This window comes from Pleuronectes platessa, chromosome 12 (assembly GCF_947347685.1).
Source record: "Pleuronectes platessa chromosome 12, fPlePla1.1, whole genome shotgun sequence".
NCBI lineage: Eukaryota > Metazoa > Chordata > Actinopteri > Pleuronectiformes > Pleuronectidae > Pleuronectes > Pleuronectes platessa.
The window spans coordinates 13,113,559-13,133,630 of NC_070637.1; the positions used below are offsets into that span (position 1 = coordinate 13,113,559).

The 20,072-nt window shown below is 41.5% G+C and overlaps 1 protein-coding gene across 1 annotated transcript in view; it reads left to right on the plus strand.

Moving 5' to 3' along the window:
* Positions 1-20,072, plus strand: part of slc35f3b (solute carrier family 35 member F3b) — a 62,971-nt gene that overhangs the window by 7,991 nt on the left and 34,908 nt on the right. Inside the window, exons 3-4 of the mRNA XM_053436922.1 lie at positions 264-346; positions 19,730-19,856. Of these exons, the coding sequence (XP_053292897.1) occupies positions 264-346; positions 19,730-19,856 (210 nt within the window). The remainder of the gene's footprint in view (positions 1-263; positions 347-19,729; positions 19,857-20,072) is intronic.

The window sequence follows — 20,072 nt, forward strand, 5'->3', positions numbered from 1 at the left end:
TGTAACATCTGACAACAGGTGGCTTTAACTCTGCATTGATGGGCCTTTTGTTTCTCAGAATTAATCCCGAAGAGAAGTCGTGTAACTGAATTACAGCGGCAGCGCTTTGTTCTCGGTGCTCACTCGGCCTTGTGATGCAAATCCTGCCAGTTGAATGTCAAACTCGGCCCTGCTGTCGTCCCTTTCTCCTCCTCACCCCCTTTTATCCGCTGTTAATTAGAAGTTGTGAAGTGATGACTCCTTCCTCTGCGTAATTAATCCAGGGTCGGCTGCGGACATGCACGTCTCGTCGCCGTGTGCGTCGGTCGCGGTGCACACGGGAACAGGAAGAGCAAAGAGTAAACAGGTTTGTGCCGGTAATGAGGAAGCTTATTTGGTCGTCTTGATGGGAGAGGATGAGTATTGATGGCAGGTTGTAGCACTGTGCAAACACAAACCTGCAAATGCTGTTAAGTGGGTTGAATCCTGCGCTAGTGTCAGACTTTAAATGATATTTTAGACATATTTATCATCATTAAGACAACCTAGGAAAATGGTCCAAAAATAGAGTGAAGCAAGAATTTTGACACTTGCATCTGTGCCAAGTGTCCAGAGTAAACACCTTTTTGTGAAAAGACACAAAACAGTGTCATTAGAGTATATCCCTTGTTTAGTTTCTTCTATCCCAGTAGTTTTAGCATTGATTGGGGAGAAAAGTGATGTATCAACTGACCTAATTATAAAAGTTGGGCACTGCTGTCGCATCCCACTGCCTCTTCTCCCTGAATTTCTAGAGCCATCTTATCCCTTTTCCAAGCAAAAGTTCCATCATATTGAACTCAAAAGTCTTAGCTTCATTTACATTTCAGCCAGTTTTGCATATCCCACCATCACCACATTACCCTCCTGCATTAATAGTCATTATTGTATATATTCCCGAAACTGTATCTGCCCTGGTGCGTGGCTGACAGCTGTGTCTAACATCACACGTGTCAGTCACTCTTCTTCCATGTCAGATCATCACCACGGCGCTTCATTTAAAGAAGTGTGGCTAGTGTAAGAAAACACAAGATACAGACGTTACATTTTTTTATTTACCCCTTTCCCATGTCCACTGTAGAGTCAGATTACAGTGATATGTTCGCTGTGGCTGCATTAAGGTCTGTGGAGGTAATTGAAATAAAGGAACTGCCAAAAAAAGGACAATAGATATTTATTATTTTTTGAAAGATATCATATGATAATATTCCAGAACTGGTATGGTCCCAGCTGGTGATTAGGATTATATTAGTCGCTCTTACACATCACTCACACTACAATCATTCAGTTTGAAATAAAAATAAATAAAAGTTGATCTTACTCTTAATAATCTAGTAAACAGATTGCCTTGAATAAGTGACTAAATATGACAATTAGTTTAGAGTTATATATTAACTTTGTTATTTTCACTTAAAGTGAAATTGTATTATGTTATTGCATTTTTTTTGTATTGCTTAAATATGTCAAGTTCCAATTTACGAATGTCACATGAAATTAACCAGACAGTTGTGTTGTGTACTCAGTTGTGTACTCAGTTTAATCAACCTATTGTAGGGGAGAGGTGTCCAAACCACATTAGTGTAAACTGGCTTTGGTGAAATCTGTATTGTCACCTGTCCCCTACACTATATATATATATATATTCAGGCAAGTCAAATAGCTTCAGGAAAACTTGGTTTGTTCTCATGATATTGTGTGAGACCAGGAATTCACTACATACAGAAGCAGAGGGGTTCGTCCTGTGCAGATTGTTTAATTTAAATAATATAAATTGTATAAAAATCAGACATTCTGGGTTTTACTAACCATGCACGTAACAATCAAAGTTTTACATATATAACTTAAGATGCAACAACAAGTATAAGTATCACTTGTTGCACATTACTCACCTTGAAGCCCTAACATTGCAATAAATAGAAATGTAAAAGCAGTTAAATTAATTTCCACCATAGCAATTACAATGATTCAGTTTACCACCAACAGATCCAAACACATGCAGGGCAGTAAATATGTGTGAGAAAATATACTGTGTTCAGTTTCCCTCCCCAAGGGTCAACGCTCTGCTCCTCAGCATCAGTGACTCATGTTGTCCAGATGTTGACGGTAAAGAGAGGATGACTAATTCTTAAAGTATTAATTCAGGTTCGTTTTCAACCTGATGCTTTGTCCCCCAAGGAGAAATGAAAAACAAGTCTGTGAAATGTTCCAACTGGATGAACTGGACATTGTTTTATACAAGTCACGACTGATTGTTTTATTTGTTGATTTGTGTGAAAGTTATTACTGTTCTTTATTGTATTGTCAGTTGTTACACCACCCAAGAATAATAATAAAAAAAACTAACACGGTATATAGTGGCCGCTGTTTGGGAAACTAACAAAACACTTAACACTGCAACGAAATGGGTCCTTGGGTTCTGAAAGGTAACAACCGTCGCCCACTAAATCCATCAAGAAGATAGAACAGGAAAATTGAACTAAAACGAAAAAAAGATTGGAGTCACAGAGAAAGGGGGGACTAAATAAAAACAGACACATGAAAAAACTCTTAGAATAAAGAACACAACAGCAAACTTAGAGATGCGCATGGAACCAAAATATTGTGTTGGACATCAGCTGTTGCAACAATCTATTTACTGTTTTTAGCTCTCATAGCTTACGATGCGATTTTGCATTGCTGCTGGTTTAATGGATGAAGTGAAAAAGATACAGCAGTTTTAAAATGATGCAACCACTGCCCCACTGACACTGTCTGCTGAGTTGCACCACACAGCATCACTTCACCAGCAGGCACCACGTGTCAGGATTACATACGGTTCAGATAAAATACTTTGCTGGTAGCAAAGAAGCACAAACCCGTGGTCACATATTTTCCCTTCAGCAAATATCCTTGATCTACGGCTGTCTGGTTTTCGCAGTATAAAAAAATAATAAAAGTTGTCAGTTGATACTATTACTATCTTCTTTTCATCCCTACAGTCTTTTTACTTCACACCCTCACTGTGGGTTTTCATTGCTCATAATACTCTTACGTGTGACTCGGTCTGCGGGGGGGTCAGAGCTGTAAACCGCATAGATCAACCACTCTGATACAACTCCTGAACTTATATCCATTCAGGTCTCATCCTCTCTGCCCTCCTTCACCTTTACGGAGTCGTTTTTTGTAAAAGCATGGAGAGATGCTGGTGAAGAGAAAATTGCGGCCGTTTATGTCTGAGCTGCAGAAAAAATATCAAGTGGGCTCAGCCTGTGGCACTTGAGAATAAATTGGAGAAGGTTTCTGTAGTCTAATGGAGGGGAGAAAAATGAGCATCCATGCATGAGCTCAGAGAATAGATTCATAATAGTCTAATTTAGTCCAGTGTTTGTCAGAATTTTAGCACCCTCAGTCCTGGTAATAAATAAACTGCAAACTGTAGTGTATTGTTTACTGTCATTTTTAGACATGGATATAATGGAGGATTGGTAGTTATAGTGCAGCTTCCTGGTGGAGATATATTGTCTCTCTATGCTGGCATTGTGAAACACTCCTCGTTGTAAAAACATGTTTTTCTTTCGTTACTGATTAAAGCCATTAGTGGAATTGTTTTTGGAAATAAGGCGTTTGAAAGCACTGGTCTGTAAATAGTCCACACACATCATCCTGTTAGCTTAACATAAATACCTGGCGCAAGTTAGCCTGATTCTGTCAAAGGTAATAAAATCAACCAGTAAATCTCACTAATGAACAAGTTAATTTACTTTACATTTTAAGCAGTGCAAACCATATTTGGAAGACATTGAGCCCAAGAAGTCTACTACAACTAACTTTCCATAAAGCTGCAATTTGTTCTGTCTTCCAAACCAGTTTTGGTGCAAAACAAGAACATTATTGTTGTTAATAAAGGGGGTAAATAAAATGGGTACACAACAAACTCTTAGAATAAAGAAAACCAACAACACAAACTTAGAGGACCAACTGAAGGTGTTGACCCTCTGACAGCAAACAACTGAACAAGGAAACCGAACCTCCTTATATACCATTCCCCATTCTCAGGTGATTTTCACCAGCTGTGATCCCATTGCTCCAGATGAGCTGGGGAACCTGGATTCTGATCTCCACATGATCTCTTTGGCCATATCACAGATCCACACCTCACTATAATGAGTGCTTCCCTGTAGAATACCACATCCTTCCACTGAGGAGATACGGTGTAAATCCTGCTGACAAACAAACGCAGATGAATACACAACCTCCTTGGCAGAGGGCACAAGGGGGAATGAAATGAAGTTACACACGCAAATAAATCACTATATATATAATTCAACTTAAGTAACCTAAGCAAAAGCTGTTAAGTAGTGCGTGTTATCTTTGAACAAGATAGTTTCCCCACATTTTTCCAGTCTTAATGCTAAGCGTAGCTGGTCGGTTGCTGGTGAAAGCTTTGTGTTAACAACTGTTTCCAGAATAGGATGCTGACACACACACACACACACACACACACACAAGCCTCTGAGGGTGTGTGAGGGTGAGTAGGCAGAAACAGCAGCCGCAGAAACAGATCTGTCAGTGAAAGACGATGAGCCTTTGAAGAACAGCAACAAAGACGAGCAACTGGATGAATCCATCTCTACTCGATACTGGTCTGCCTCTGTGGTGTGAACAGGCTGTGATGGGCCAGTTAATTGTTGTTTCTGCTTGAGAGGAAATATCATTGGTGAGTGTTCGACAGCTGATCCCTTCATTGGGATGTTGATCAAAGGGGAATAGTCCTGATGAACACTGGGCACTCCAACTTTAATCGTTTTTTGTTATCTTCTGATGAGAGATTAGAAAACTTGCGACCAACCGACAAAAGGAAGGAGGAGGTTAGATTAAATAGATGGGATGGTACAGAGGCATTGTTGCAATTTCCCATCAGAATCGTATTTGTTCGCTGTTGTGCAGCTAAAGTCATTCTATCTCTCATTCCATCGCATAGATTATTGTTGTGCTCGCAGGAGGATCACTAATGACTGCGAGAGCGGGAGCAATCGATTTCCTCACGGATTCCAGAGCCACGAGCGAGTGCATCAGGCCACCTCTGTGGTTACCTCACTGCACGTGTTCGAGAGAGTTGCATGAATAGTGAACGATGGCACCGTGTCTGCACAGAGACACACAATCCTCGAATGTCAGATCTGAAGCGCTTCAAAGTCTCGACGCAGGCCCGTTACAACCGAGACGACGAGCAGGACACGATTTAAAAGATATTTCATGTTCTCTGCCTCGTCTGCTGTTTCAGAGCTAACACCGACTGTCAGGAACACATTATTTGGAGCAAGATGACCGCAACACAAAAGAAACAAACGCATTTTAAGTGTTTATGGTTTTATAGAGACACATGTGTGTAATCATCTCTGAGTAAATCGCGATCTGATGATATCAAAAAACGTTGAAAAGAGTAATAACAATCGCCATGTTCAGTGTTGCTTATGTAGCTTTATAATGACATATATATATATATATATATATATGATGTTGTATGATGTTTTTTATTGGAAAATTAAAGAGCTGCAACTTGTTGGGGTAGTTTTTCCTCACCTTAGTCGAAGGTTAAGGGCAGAGGATGTTGCGCCTTATTAAGCCCTATGAGGCATATTGTGATTTGTGAATATGGGCCATACAACTAAAATGTAATAGATTCACTTTACTGCCATATTACACAAGTGAACCAAATCTCCATGTATGCAAAGATAGAACTATAGACAATGGTAAAGGATTTCAGTGATTAATAGATGATTGAAACTGTTTCATAAACATGTTGATGGATTGCAAATTGACTTGTTGTTTCATCTTTATTATGTTTCTTTTGATCAATAATTTATGTCAGTCAAGAAACAGATTAACCAACTCACAGTTAGTGGTTTAGGTTTTTAGCTTCCTACATTTGACTAGAGGAGGAATGAATGCACAGAGTTCATCTGAAAGTTTTGGTGTCACATGGTCTAACAAGAGTCTCCCCAACCCACAGCCACTCTTACACAGTCTAATATGAGGATTTAATTTAAGTATTAAATCAAGAGGTCTGGGACGAGGCTGGAGTCTGCTGGTGCGAGCTGTGATCACCGAGGGAGCGAGTCTTCCCCATGCCATGTCACTATAAGTCATTATTATAACCCCCGGCCCGCACCATGCAAACTATTCAACGGGGGTCAGGAAATCAGGCAATTAAGGGAGCTGTGGATACGGATGAGAGCCGACAGCCATTGGAGGAGTGCAGAAGGAGCCAGGAAGGCTTGAATCTCCTCTCCGCCCTCGGGGAGCTGACTGGTCCACATCCCTCAACCCCACTCCAAGCGCAGGACAACCACTTAATCATAATGCTTATTCAAATCAAGGCAGTGCACAAGCCTCAATTTGCCCAAGTACATACTATGCACAATCACTCCACGCTTTAAGGACCGCACTCGGACCGATCTGTTTATGACTGAGAATTGTATTGAGCGTTTAAAGCTTTTGTCTTCGGGGTGGTGGTGGCTGCCACAAATGTGCTGTTTTGGGAGTGTTTTTCTTGCCTTTCCACCCAGAATAACACATCACAATGAGGAAATATTACACAGAATGTTTAATATTTACTCAGCCAAGGACCCCCGAGAAGTTAGAACGTATTGCAGTTACCCCACATATATGACCCTTGGAATAAAACACATTGACTTGACTAGAAAATATTTTCACCTCACAGAATTTCCATATATTATGATAATTGTAATTGAGCAACACATGCCTGATTAGAATGGCCTGTGTTTATGGTGGTTGCAGCTTTCTTTCTGAAACTATAATAGTGACTTATGTTTGGAACATTCTTATCGTCAGTTTAATTGCTGTATTACTGCTAACACGTGTATGGCTTAAATATGAGGAAGATTTCCTGAACTGCTGTTAGTTCTTCATAAATTATATGTCGGCTACTTCACAAGTGTGTTAAGCAGTCGACAAAATCTTCAGACCGTCAAACCTTTAAGAAAGTAAAGGCTCTGTAATTCTGCACTGTATTAAGCATTACAGCAATGAAAAAAAGGTGTGCCTTTATTTTGAAGAGAAAGTGATTCTACGAATGTTGTTCAGCACCCAACAGGGGTCAGTCCCTCTTTGTCTTTGTCAGTCTCAGCTCAAAATGGTGAAATAAAAATGATCTGCGGTTTGACCCCGTTGGTGTCCACAGCTGTTGTCTTTCCAGGGATGTAGATTAGGACATGTTCAATTCAGTCCAGAGACTGAATCCCCCCCACACACTGAATCCCCCACACACAAACTTACTGCTACAGTAACTTATTGCATGTACAAATTACACCAAAATAAAACTGCACTTTCAAGGGCAATTTAAAATACACGTGTCAAGTGTGAAGCCGATGAGATGAGTGGAACCCTCTCACAGACCCCCTGGCAGTGTGCCACAGACACAAGGAGATCCACGAAACCAGTGATTTGTGTGTGGCAGGTTATTAACATCTGAGTTTTTTAAGACAAACTTTATATGCCCAAGAAAGCCCTGAGACGTTAAGCGTTCGCCGCTGTGAATTTTACATAATTACTGCGGAGAATGGAGCAGGATTTCATGTGACAGTTGTCAGCCATGCTTCTTCCTCTCTAATAAGAACTGCTCTCAAGCTAAAGTGCCTCACCCTATAACAAGCGCACAAAGCTGTGCATTTGCAGCTTTGGGGAAACATCAAGTTCTATTTTTGTCCAACACTGACTCCTCTCAATTTGCCCGAGTTCTCGCGCTGTGTGAGGTTGAGGAGTGGCGATGGCGGAGTGTGAATGTTACACTACTGACAGCACACACACATACTACACACACACACACACCAGCAGGTGGCCTTTTGATGGTCCTCCAACCGCCTGCTGTCGTGAACGGAAAGATCGTGTGATCAGACAGCGGTTTGATTACTGATGAGAGACCAGGACCTGGTGTCCAACGGAAACCCTTCAAAGAGAAAGAGATCTGAAGCTGACCGATCACGTCCATCACGAAAAAAATACTTTTTTATATCGTTTCCGCTGCGGCTGCCAACTGTATCTAACTGCACCTTTCTTTCTGTGTGTTTGAAGCTGTTCTCCACCTCTGAATTATGTACCACAGAAGACTAGAGTCCTATCCCTCAACTGCCAGCCTCAGTAACATTCAAGTTAAAATCATTCGTAGCGCCAAATAATTAAGGTGTAGTGTCTCCGAGGTGTAATTTGACTGTCAGTCATTCGTGCACAGAATGTTCGAAGTTCTGTCAGCCTGTCTCCATGGCAGCCTGCGTAACAAAAATGGATGGATTAGTTGAATTTGTCATTTAAGGTCCAGAGACAGGGAGGGAGACACAGAAAAATGGCTAGAGATCAGCCAAACTGGGCCCAGTCACTGCTACAGGCTCTAGTTTTTAACGTTGTGATAAATGGTGTTAGCCTTGGTGGAGGAAGGGGGCTAAGAGGGCTATATTTACATCGGCGTTTGTTTTTTGTTAGTTTGATAACAAAAACATATTGCATTTATGACTGTGTACAAATTGGTGCAGTTCCAAATAAAAATTTGGATCTAGTGAAATTAAAGGTTCAGTGTGTAGGATTTACTGACATCTAGTGGTGAAGTTGCATGTTGCAGCTGAATACCCCTCACTTCACCCTCCCATTCTAAAATGAAGGAGAACCTGTACCCTTCAGTTTTCATAAAAACTCAAAAAGTGTTTAGTTTGTCCAGTTTGGGCTACTATAAAACACATGGCTGCGTCCGTAGAGAGCCCCCCCTGATGTAAATATATAAAGTATTAAAATATAAAGGGCCCCTTTTAGGGTAAAGAATTGTAAGATTGATTTTCATACAATTTAGATGAAAACATCAATAGGACTTTTTTATTTTCAATTTCTGCCAATAGATCCCTTTCACCTAAATCTTACCTACTGGCCCTTTAAATATGGTTTCATAATGGGACTGTTGGGCCTTGACGGATGTGTGTGCCATTCCAGTTCAGAAGTATGAATGAGTTTCAATCGACAGTAACACACTGGGTATCCAGTGCCTCCACCAAAGTATAGAGGAAGAAAAGATTTACAGCTTGAGGGATCACGCTGCCGATTGCTATTCATGTTAATTAACCTTTGTTAAGTGCCTGGAGGTGACCTGCGTTGCACCAGCACATGAAAGCCTCCTCACACTTTAATTTATTCAGCCACATCCCTTGTGCGCTCCTTGGATACTCGAGGTAGATAAAATCATGTTAACTCTTCCTGAAACAGACTTAAAACTGAATTAATGCTACACAAATCGATGAGGTTATATTCAGGTCCATGCAAATTACCATAGAAAATGCTGTACCAACAAATATTGTCGCTTATCTCTTGGTGTGTTGTCCAATAACGTTAAAAACACAAAAAATGATACCAATCTGTCCTGCTGGTGTGAATATTCACCTGAGAACCAACTGTTTATATGTATTTTGTTATAAAAAATTTAATTAAAATAAAGCAACTACAGGCCTCAGTTGATTTTCAGAAAATGATTTGGCCTTTATAAAAAATAACCATGTTTAAGAAAAACTAAAAAGATAAACTAATTAACCACATGCTTTATAGTTTAATCACATATGTCAATATTTGTAGTGATAAGCAGTAAACAGTGTAAACAATTAAGTAACAATATGTAAACAGAAAGTTGTGTGTGGCTCTTGCATCAGTGCATTTGCCCCTCTGTGCTTTATGCTGATGTTGTGCTTCACAAGCTGTTTTCTGTTTTTAAAGTTTTCAGCTGAGTCGACAGGAACCACAGGTGAACCTGTTAAACAGTATTTCGACCTTTTAGACTAAACAGCGTGAGATCCCCTGATGGTTCCTCATTCAAGTGTTCTGAATCAGAAATGAGGGGCTGTAGTGGTGCAGGAGGAACTGAATCATCTGTTGTTTTGTTTCATTGTCACCTCTTTGTACTCCGATCTTCTGGAGTGACTTAACTCCTTTAGCATCCAGTGATATGTCAGGTTTTCCTCGTCAGTGCTGTTATCATAGGAAGCTCCAGAGGGAGATCATTTTTGTATTAATAATTTATTGAAATTGATGTGTTTTTCTGAAAAAGCCTCATGCAAATTTGATCATATGGCTTCAACGTCACATTTGATTAGTTTTCGATGCACATTTTCAGTCGATAGCAGTTCAAAGAAGTCAGAAAGCATTAACGCATTGGTCTTGGTGTCTTTATGGAAGCTAACAACAAAAACAATAATCAATACAAACATCAGCCTTATATTTCAAATATTTCACATGAGTTTTAAATATTCTAAATGCAGTTAAAATATTGTTTTACATTTAAAATATATTTGTTATTTGTATATTGTGAGTCCACCTTTACACAATTAGAAAAACTTGCATGTATATCAATATGCTTACCCTCAAAACAGCTTTAATACAAAAATGCCGACAAATTACTTTCAACCTAATATAACCTGCCCATGAGGCTGTGAATCATCAGATACTAAAGCTGGAGAATTATTTTTAACTATGTTTCCATTTTTGTAAAAGTCCACTATACAGCTGCTTATAGAGTTGGTCATTGTGTTTTCTCTCTGGACCTTGTCCTCCCATCACTTCTCTGTGACAAACCCTGGAGAGAAAATACCCAAAATGTGACAGGGCTCTGACAGGAAAGAGGAGAAAGTCTGAGGAGTGCAGATGAGCTGTCACACTGTTTGGGACTAATGCTTGTGTGTGTGTGTGTGTGTGTGTGTGTGTGTGTGTGTGTGTGTGTGTGTGTGTGTGTGTGTGTGTGTGTGTGTGTGTGTGTGTACTGTAGTTGTGTAGAGTTGTACTCTTCTCAGACCTCTATGTGTGCTTGTGGGCCTTTAAGTGTGCATGTCTGGTTTTTATTTGAGTGCGCAGCAGCACAGCTTGTGTGTGTCCTGTATTTTCTGTGTATGTAGGTCATGTCATCACCTTTCATTAATGCTGTCTCACTTTGTTTGCTCCACTGCAGGTCTGCAGGTCTGCAGTTTGATTTCTTGTTGATTTGTCATACAAACTCTGAGCAGGTGTATGTGTATGTCACTGAGTAAATGGGGTCATAGTGCCCCCTACAGGCAAATAGAGGTTTAGGATATTGCCCTCCACAAGTGTGACAGTGATTGGTGTCAGTCAAGGCAATGTTGCATAGAGCATATTTCTTTTCAGACATATTTTTGCATAGCCACAGTAGTTGTGATATAGTTTGGGGCTGTATATCTAAAGTACACGGTGTACATACATCATTTATACAGATGTATTGAGCAAAATGTTTCCAAAGGCCAATTATCTTTTTTATTTAGTTTTTATAAAAAGTAGTTGTACAGTATATTGGTAAAGCTGAAATAAAATATTGTTAGAAATTCATGTCCACGCTTTCCAGACTCAGTTAATGAAGCCTGATGATGCAACTGGAGGATAAAAGCTTTTGGAAATGTTCCCCCTGTAATTACAGCAATTTGAGAACGATTTGAATAATGTTAAGCACAGCGAGATAAGTGCAGTTTAAAGATGAGCCACCTCAACAAAAACAAAATAGGTAGTGGACACTTTTTCTGCTTCAGCAGCATGGCCCGCTCCTGGTGTTCAAAATGCATGTAAAGTTAAAAACACCGAACAGGTGCAACATGAAAATCAGATTTACAGCCCGGATGTTAAATATCCTGCACATGAAGTTACTCAGGCTGTATTACTGTATGTGGACAACAGGGGGAGCAAGCAAGCCATTTGTTAGAGTGAGAGTGTCTTAGTTTTAAAGTGTAGATCATTTCCTACAGGAAAATTCTCTCTTCCACCAGCAGCTGGGGTGCAAGGATCAGTTTCATTGTGAAGTGAGCAGGGATTAACTAGTGTTCTCTAGGGTGATGTGACTAATACAACTATCCTTCAAATTGAACATCAAGGGCCTATTTCTCCAAAAGCCTCTGCACAATGTTGTGCATGTTAAGCAGATTTTTCAGGAATACCAGGAAGTTGTGGGATATTGAGGCTTTTTTCATCCTCACACGAGCAGAAGTAATAATTGTGTGCAGAAAGCAGCTCTAGTCATTCCTTGTTTACCTTTAGCTCTATAACGTTGAGCAAAGGTACACATCTTTAAATATATCTTAAAAATGTATCCTTGTTCAAGCACATTGTGTACTTCAAAAAAGCTCAACAAATTGTCCTATTTATTGTTACTATTGTTATGAAACGACTCATTTATTTGGACTACTGACAGGGCAGGGACCAATCAGGTGTCAGCTATGACCAGTTGCTCCTTGGCCCCGCCCCTGACACCATCCAGATACGAATGATCGTAACTTTCACTGATTGCAGACAAAAAGTGCATGAAGAATCTTTGGATTGGATTTAGCTCATAGGTCTCCCTCCCTTCGTCTTCTATGGTGTCTCTTCTAATGATCTTAGCTAAAACCAAATTTGTAATTTAACTGATAAAACACCCATAAAAGAAAACTAACACTAAGGGGCGTCATTAAGAAAATTACACCAACATGAGGACATAGTGATTATAGGCAGGTTTTATTTACTGGTGCAACGCCTCTGTGCATCTGATTTACTGCACAGAGCAGCATGTAGGATAGTCTATACACTCTCCCTTTAGGCTCCGCTGCCCACACGAGTAGGATTCTAACCCCTGTCTGACCACAAATACAACTTTTTTTTCTGTATATCACATGTTGTTGCTCGGCAACTACATTAATTAGATAAGAGGGATGTGCTGTCAGGGCCAAATTCCTCCGATGGGAAGTCATCATAATGGAGACTCACTGTTCCCGATATAGCGTGGGCCACCGGGGTCGGGAGTGATTATAAGGGTTATTACTAGGCATTAAAACTTGACAGCTTTTAATAAATGCTGCTGGACTTTATTAGCTGTGGTTGTGATGGAGAGCAAGTCTCCCAATTCTTGAAAGGTGCACCAAGTGAAGCTTTTTGTGTTCTGGAAAACATTGTGTTTTAAATGGGAAGAGTTGCAATCCTCTCCCCAACAAATGCCAAGTCAGACTGTTTATTCACTTTTGTGCAAGACAGCATATGCAGAGCAGAATGTGTAATATAGCAATCGAAAGATGATCAAGTGGCAGCAGTGATGAAAATGTATTAATTAGACTAGTTGATAATTGGGTCTTGTATTGGCGACATTTGAACAAACAAAGTAATACTACTAATACTAATCATCATTTTAATAAAAGGGGTAATACAATTACAATATTACAATATTAAATATGACCATATTTACTAAAATCTGCATTATTATCACAATAATTAAAGTAACAGAAAATATCGTACGCAATCTTTCTGGAGGATCTATAAGGATTTGTCAGTTTGGGGCTAATTTGGATTTGATTTTTATATACGTGGGCTCAATATGCATGATCCTCCTATATTGAATATTTGCGGAGCTGCATGAAGGCAAATCCCTTTTACAACATCACCACACCTTAATTATATGAAGGTCCTTGGACACATCATCATTTCATGCTGCTCTTACGATATTTCAGAGGTATTGATTTCTTCAGACAAGGGATTGATTTGCAAACGACTGATTAAAAATAATGTGATGTAAAACCCGTCAGCCTTTTATTTTCATGGATTCACTCTAAAAGCAGTGTTATTTATCAGTTACAACAAGTCGGCACTTTTTGGTTTCAAGTATATAAAAGAAAAAATCAATGCAAGTCAGGTTCACCTTCCACCTCTGCAATATAGCTAAAGTGGCTGAGGTGTTTTGGAAACTGTCCCCCCCCCTCAGGGGACCCCGCTGAGGCCATTAATCCAATAAACTGCTGCTGGGTGCAGTACCTTGACAGCTGCTTGCCCCCACCGATGAGCTGCCTCTGCTCTGAAGAGTTATCAGGGTACTAGGAAGAGGCAAAGTTAAATGGACTTGACCTTTCTGCTACTTGAAACAAGCTGTTATTTAGAACTCTCTGCCTCAGCCGCCGCCCCTCCTTCCTTTCTCACGCCCCGGGAGCAGCTCTCAAAAACGTATGGCCGGCGAGGCCGGCTCCTTTATCAGTTCTGTTTTGAACCCTCAACTCTCGTGTTCGCAGCCCCACTACGTGTTATCAATGCTGAGCAAGAGCCAGAAGTGACCTGGACTGGAACAGTGGAGGGTGATGGTTCAGAGAAGATAAAAAAAGACATTTACGTTTTCCTCAAGAGAAGCAAACACTGAAATCTTCTCAAAATAAAAAGGTATCCCTGCACCATATTGCTAGGAGTGCTAATACCATAGCAGCATATTATGATCATCTATTGACTGGTAATGTAGATCTACAGCTGCCGTTGTATTTTTCTTTATTCATCTGACAAACACATAAAGATATTATATCCCTCCTGGCCAATCTTCCATAAAATAACTGTTAGTGTGATTGGTTATTGTTACGTCAGCTAGGTGAATAAATCAGACTGGTGAAAATCCAAGAAAGATCACAATGTGATCAGTGCTGTTGTGGCAAGACAAGGAAAGGCAGAGACGCAGGTACTGTTTACTGTGGTTTATTCAGAAGAACACATGTTCCCCATACGGGAAGTATATATAGCTAAAACCTCTAACATTACCCATCAACCCACTGGGTGAGAGGACACACCCCTGAGTGCACGCCACACAGTAACAGTTTCAAAGCTTCTTTAATTTCAGCTGACCAAGGCTCACGTTAAATTGCATTTGTTGGTGTTACACAAGGAATTGATTTCTCTTAAATCAGAATTTGCTGTGTCACTGCATCTTAAATGCCAATAACAAATCTGTTGATGTTCCTGCAAAGAGGCAAACAGCCGACAGACTGTACCAAACACCGCCTGTGCACAAATTAAACCAGGCACATTTACTCACATTGGCACCGTTGTGTTTTATTTAACAGGGGATCGTTTATTCTTACACACACATTTCAACACTTCGAGTCCATCATCTTGCACTATCAAGAGCCCTGTGCCAGTGTGACTTGCAGCTAAAGCACTTTGATACCCAATCAATAAAACTGATTTTCAGACCAACTCGTTTACCTTTCTCCCTCCCTGCTCTGTGGGATCACAGTCAACAGCTGATTTCTCAGCCAACGGTGAAAGTTAAGATGTATCTGTGACCTTTGGCTCAATCTAGAGATGAAATTAGAGTTACCTCAAATTAGTGGAAATTCTTTCTTTTAAGTCCTGCATTTAGATGTCATCCAATGCACATTGTCCAAATTGAGGATCAAACGGTTTTCCGTTCATCAACATGAGTAAGCTGGCTGTGCACACTTTATCTCCAGTGCCATAAAGATTTAATTAGCTTTGTGCCAAGTATCCTTCAGAGGCTGCGTGTGAAGAGTCACAGCAGCGTGACTAGGCTGTCCCATTTTCGAAGAGTCCTTCAAATGGGTATTTCCCTTCCTGAGCAAGGATGGATCAAACAAGTGGATCCCTCTCGAGCCAACCTCTCCTCTGACGAGGCCACGCCTTTGTCGACTTAATCCTCCGAAGGATGCTTTCCCTGAATAGGGACCAGTTCTTTCCATACTTAATTATTACAACTAGTGACAAGTGAAACTAGAATGGCAATCAGAAGAGCGAATACCTCTGCCAATTCCCAACAGTCACCTTAAATCCAATCAAACTGCACTAAATGTCACACACTCGCTAGGATCCATCCTCTAAATGTTTTTTTGCATAACCTTACTGCCAAACGAACGGCCAAACATAAAAAAGTGTTACGATGCTAAGAAAGTAAACTAGTAGTCACCAGTACACCTGCTCAACCTCCACGTGCTCTCATCGTGATGGCCTGTATGTTAGCATACTTACGTTAGCATTAGCTGGAAGCAGCACTATGTGCAAGTACAGCCTCACACATCCCAGGGTGTTAGTCGTGTTCATTTTGGGAGAATTGGGGAAGAATTTGACAGTTGCACAAATGTCTTTTATCTCATTTGCAGTTATTTCCCATTGACACTGCTACATTTACGTATTAATGTTTCCACATTCACAATCTATATCAATCATATTTCCTTTAACTCTCAAATGACACATTCACTTTTTCCATCTTTTATAATTTCAATATCAAGACATTACTCGTTTCCTGGGAAATCAGCTCCAGACTAATGTCTTGTTATATAGCTCTTCTGCTGGCTTAGGAAAATATACATCATCCTTATTTGCATAACCACCTTATTTCCCCCCCATCCCATAATGTCTTTATGACCTTGATATTTATTTTGTAGCAGAAAACTTCATATGAAGCATCTTACATGCTGGGTTGATTCAAACATGGCTACCATGACCGCCCTCATTCCTCAGCATGAACAAACATTTAAGAAAAACACAAGCCTCACTTTGGACACATTGGGACATTGTACAATCACCTATCATCCCGGTTCTGCTCCAATCAGTCTCTGGGTAGAAACAGATATTCAAACGCCAGCGCTGCTGATGCAGGAACCTCAAAGGATTTGGGTTTTTACACTTCTTCATTTCTCATGCACACTTAACCATCGTAATGCAGTCCTACAGTATATTTAAATGTGTTAGAGAGAGAGAGAGAGTTGTCATGTGGTGCCTTAGAGCATTGACCGGTTTGATCCTCCTCCGTGTTCGCAGATAAAAGTCTATGAGTCACTGACTGGGATCTTTTAATGATCTCACCGGCTCCACCTAATTCCACCTCCCTGTTTATTTTTCTCTCAATAATAGCGGTTGCTCTCTAACTGAATCTTCGAGCTCTCACCGAGCTAAGCCACTGGAAATCGACAGTATTAGTTGACAAAGAACGCTGCCAGCTGCAGGGCCCGAACAGACACACACACATACACACAAACTTGTGATGTAATTCACAGGGGGACACGTTTGTAATGTTTATCCATCAAACATCCTGTGCTGATCTTTTACATCCCTTCACTGAGACTCCTCGCACTTCATCCATTAGCTCCCATCTGCCGTGTCCGGACATTTCCTGTCTTCCAAACCCAAACACAGGAGGGAGAGTGGGAAGCAAATGGAAAAAAAGGACAAGAATCAAGTGGATTTAGTTGCCGAGGGACTTCAGAATGGATGGTTTTTAGAGCTCCCTGTCCTAGTTAGGCCGGGCAGGGGATTCTAGCCTGTGTGTGAGGCAGAGTCTGAGCAGTGAATTATTCAGTGCAGCTTCCTTTAGGCATGCTCACACTCCGAGGCTTTCGCACACACACACACACACACACACGCAGGGAGAGCCACTGCAGACACATGTGTGCGTCTGAATATACATTAACAACAGAACACAGGGGTAGCAGAGTCCTTCCCAGATCAATGCAGAGCAACTTCAATTTGTACCAGTGACAGCGATCTGTGTTCCTCAGCTCTATGATCTGTTTGTGTGTGTACCACAAGTGACAAATGGAATGACACAAATTAAGATACACAGACACAGTGTGAGGCGCGGTTACTGCTGTGTGTTGGCACTCTGTTTCAAAGTGTGATTAAATTCGACCTTGGCTCAGGAATCGTCACTTCCGCTGTCACATGCAGTTTCTGTCGTTGGTGGGATGAGAGCTAACAGACGAGAGTCACGGGACGTTCGACGACATGTTCATCATCTGAATATGTTCCTCACTGTGAAACTTCTGCAAGAACAAGCTGAGCTGTGATGACACCAACAAAGTCAAAGATAGGACGTCTATTACCTCGGCCCGAGGAGGTGATGTTTTCAGGGCTGTTTGTTTTGTCTGTTAGCTGAATTATTCAAAAACTGACCGACCAAATTTCTTGAAACTTGGTGAAAGGCTGGGGAACGAGCCCAGAAATAACCAATTACATTTTGCCACTGATCCAGACAAAAGAGGAATTTTTCTTTTATCGCTTTCTATAAAATTGTGAGATGAGACTTTTACCAGATTTTCAAAGGAATGGAAACAAATCTGGCATATTTATGTGATATCTGTGAGTGTGAGCGATTTAATCCAGCTTGATTGAATTTAAGGGGCCTTGGCAGAGACTCTATTGACTGCCATTGATTGTTGAGTGCTGAATACATTCAAGACAAGTGCAAGAGTACAAATATATAGACTGGGTTTTTTTTACTGGGTTGAATTGCAATTATTCATTCATAAAAGCCAGAGTTCATACCCAGACTGAATTATTATGTACAATGGAATCACAAGTGCCATGTAATTCTATCTCCCTGGTTTTATTTTCACCCCATTGTTTACTATTGCCTTTCCTTACACAACGCCAGAGCTGCAACCTGCTAATGCTGTGTGTTTGCTGCAGCACAGTGTGAATTTGCCTGACTGCTCTGCACACAGCACCACCGGTTGTTTATCTCCTATGTTTTTGACAAAGTCTAGCTGCTGAGTGCAGGTTCACTGTGGTACTGCTGTTATTACTACAGAATACTGAACCCGGAGCCGGGACCATACGTCTCTGCAGGGTATCTGCAACTACTTGATATGCATATTATGTCTGGAATACCAACATCCCTTCACATAAAGGCAGAGTGAGAATGAGGTAAGATCCCCCCGTAGCAAAAACTGATTTGGCCCTGACTTGGCCCACACTTTCCCTCTGTCACACCTTCACCCAGTCCACATACTGTGTGGGATGATGGCACTTAGGCAGTCCGCTCCTGTTTGTTGGATCTGAGCCACGAGTATACCAGCCATAGCATATTCACCATTTACCACATGGGCCACTTTCGTTTCACATCCAGATTACTCCTTCCCGAGAGCACAGCATGTTTGCCAAAATAAAGGCCCACATTGGTTTGGGGACATTTGAGCCACATGCTGTTTTTTACAAGTGCGTCACTTTAGACTCACGTCACACAAAACAATGATTTCAAAAATCATCTCGTAATCAGGGGTTTGTGTCAATCTATATTTAGGCCTAATTTAAAAATATGCTGCACACCAACATGAATGTGAAGGATACCTTCAGGACACATGTTTAATTTCACAACCAGCTCTTTGGTTATTCTTCCAATCTAAGTTTCTAATCCAATCTAATTTTCAGATTAAGTAAAAAACCAACAAGTGCAACTTTCATTAAAGCTCTAAACAGAAATAAAGCAGCATTAAATCCCAAAAAAAATAACTGCTTTTAGAGTCAATCAATAGCAAAGTGGGGTCTGGGGACTTTTAATGAGCCCTGATTCCACAAGGTCCCTGGATGAAATTAAAGGGAATAATTCGCTTCATTATGTTAATTCAGTAGAAACAGCTGCAATTAGGGTGTTTATGGGCTAAACAGCCTCACTTCAACTGCATTGCTCCCATCGTGTCTGTCCCAGGCTCCGGACCGTGCCTGCGCACTGCGTCCTCTCTGAGCCTCCTCAGCCAACAAGGGGACCACGGCCACTAGGGGAGGTCCGGGGAGGACAGCAGGGATTGCCTCAGGACAGGGGGATGTTGGTGGGTGGGTAGGGGGGGCTGATAGGCTGTGTGACGCTGGCGAATTGCAGCAATTGTCAAACTGAGGAGTGAGGAGGAGAGAGAGAGAGAGAGAGAGAGAGAGAGAGAGAGAGAGAGACCGGGACGCACTGGATACAGCAGACTTGGGGAGGGGAAGGCAAGTGGAGGAAGGCAGGGGGTAGGGGGATACGAGACGACAGTATATAAAAAAAACTCCTCATCAGCAGGGGGGGTCGGATGGACTCGAGGGGACAGGGACAGGGAGCAGGGGACCGGCTCTAGAGACGCCAAAAGGGGGGTCCCGTCAGGAGAGTCTGGGGGTGTCTGCGCCAAATCCGCTTCAGGGATGTAGTCGAAGCGGCTCCGAGCTCAGCCCGCCCGAGCTCCTCATCACCATGAAGAAACACTCCGCCAGGGTCGCCCCGCTGTCCGCCTGCAACAGTCCGGTGCTCACCCTCACCAAAGTGGAAGGTAGGCTGGAGTTCACATCACATGTCCGTGTGTCGCGCGCCCGCAGCCCCGCACACCGCCTCCGCTGCCCCTGCCTGGTGCGCGTTTTATGTGTTGTTCTATTTTGGATCTTACATCTGAATTTAGAAGCGTCCTGTTGTTGATCTGAGAGGGAAGATGTCAGCTGGAGGATTTCTCCCTCCTTTCTCATCCCACGCTGCCGGAGACAGGCTTCAA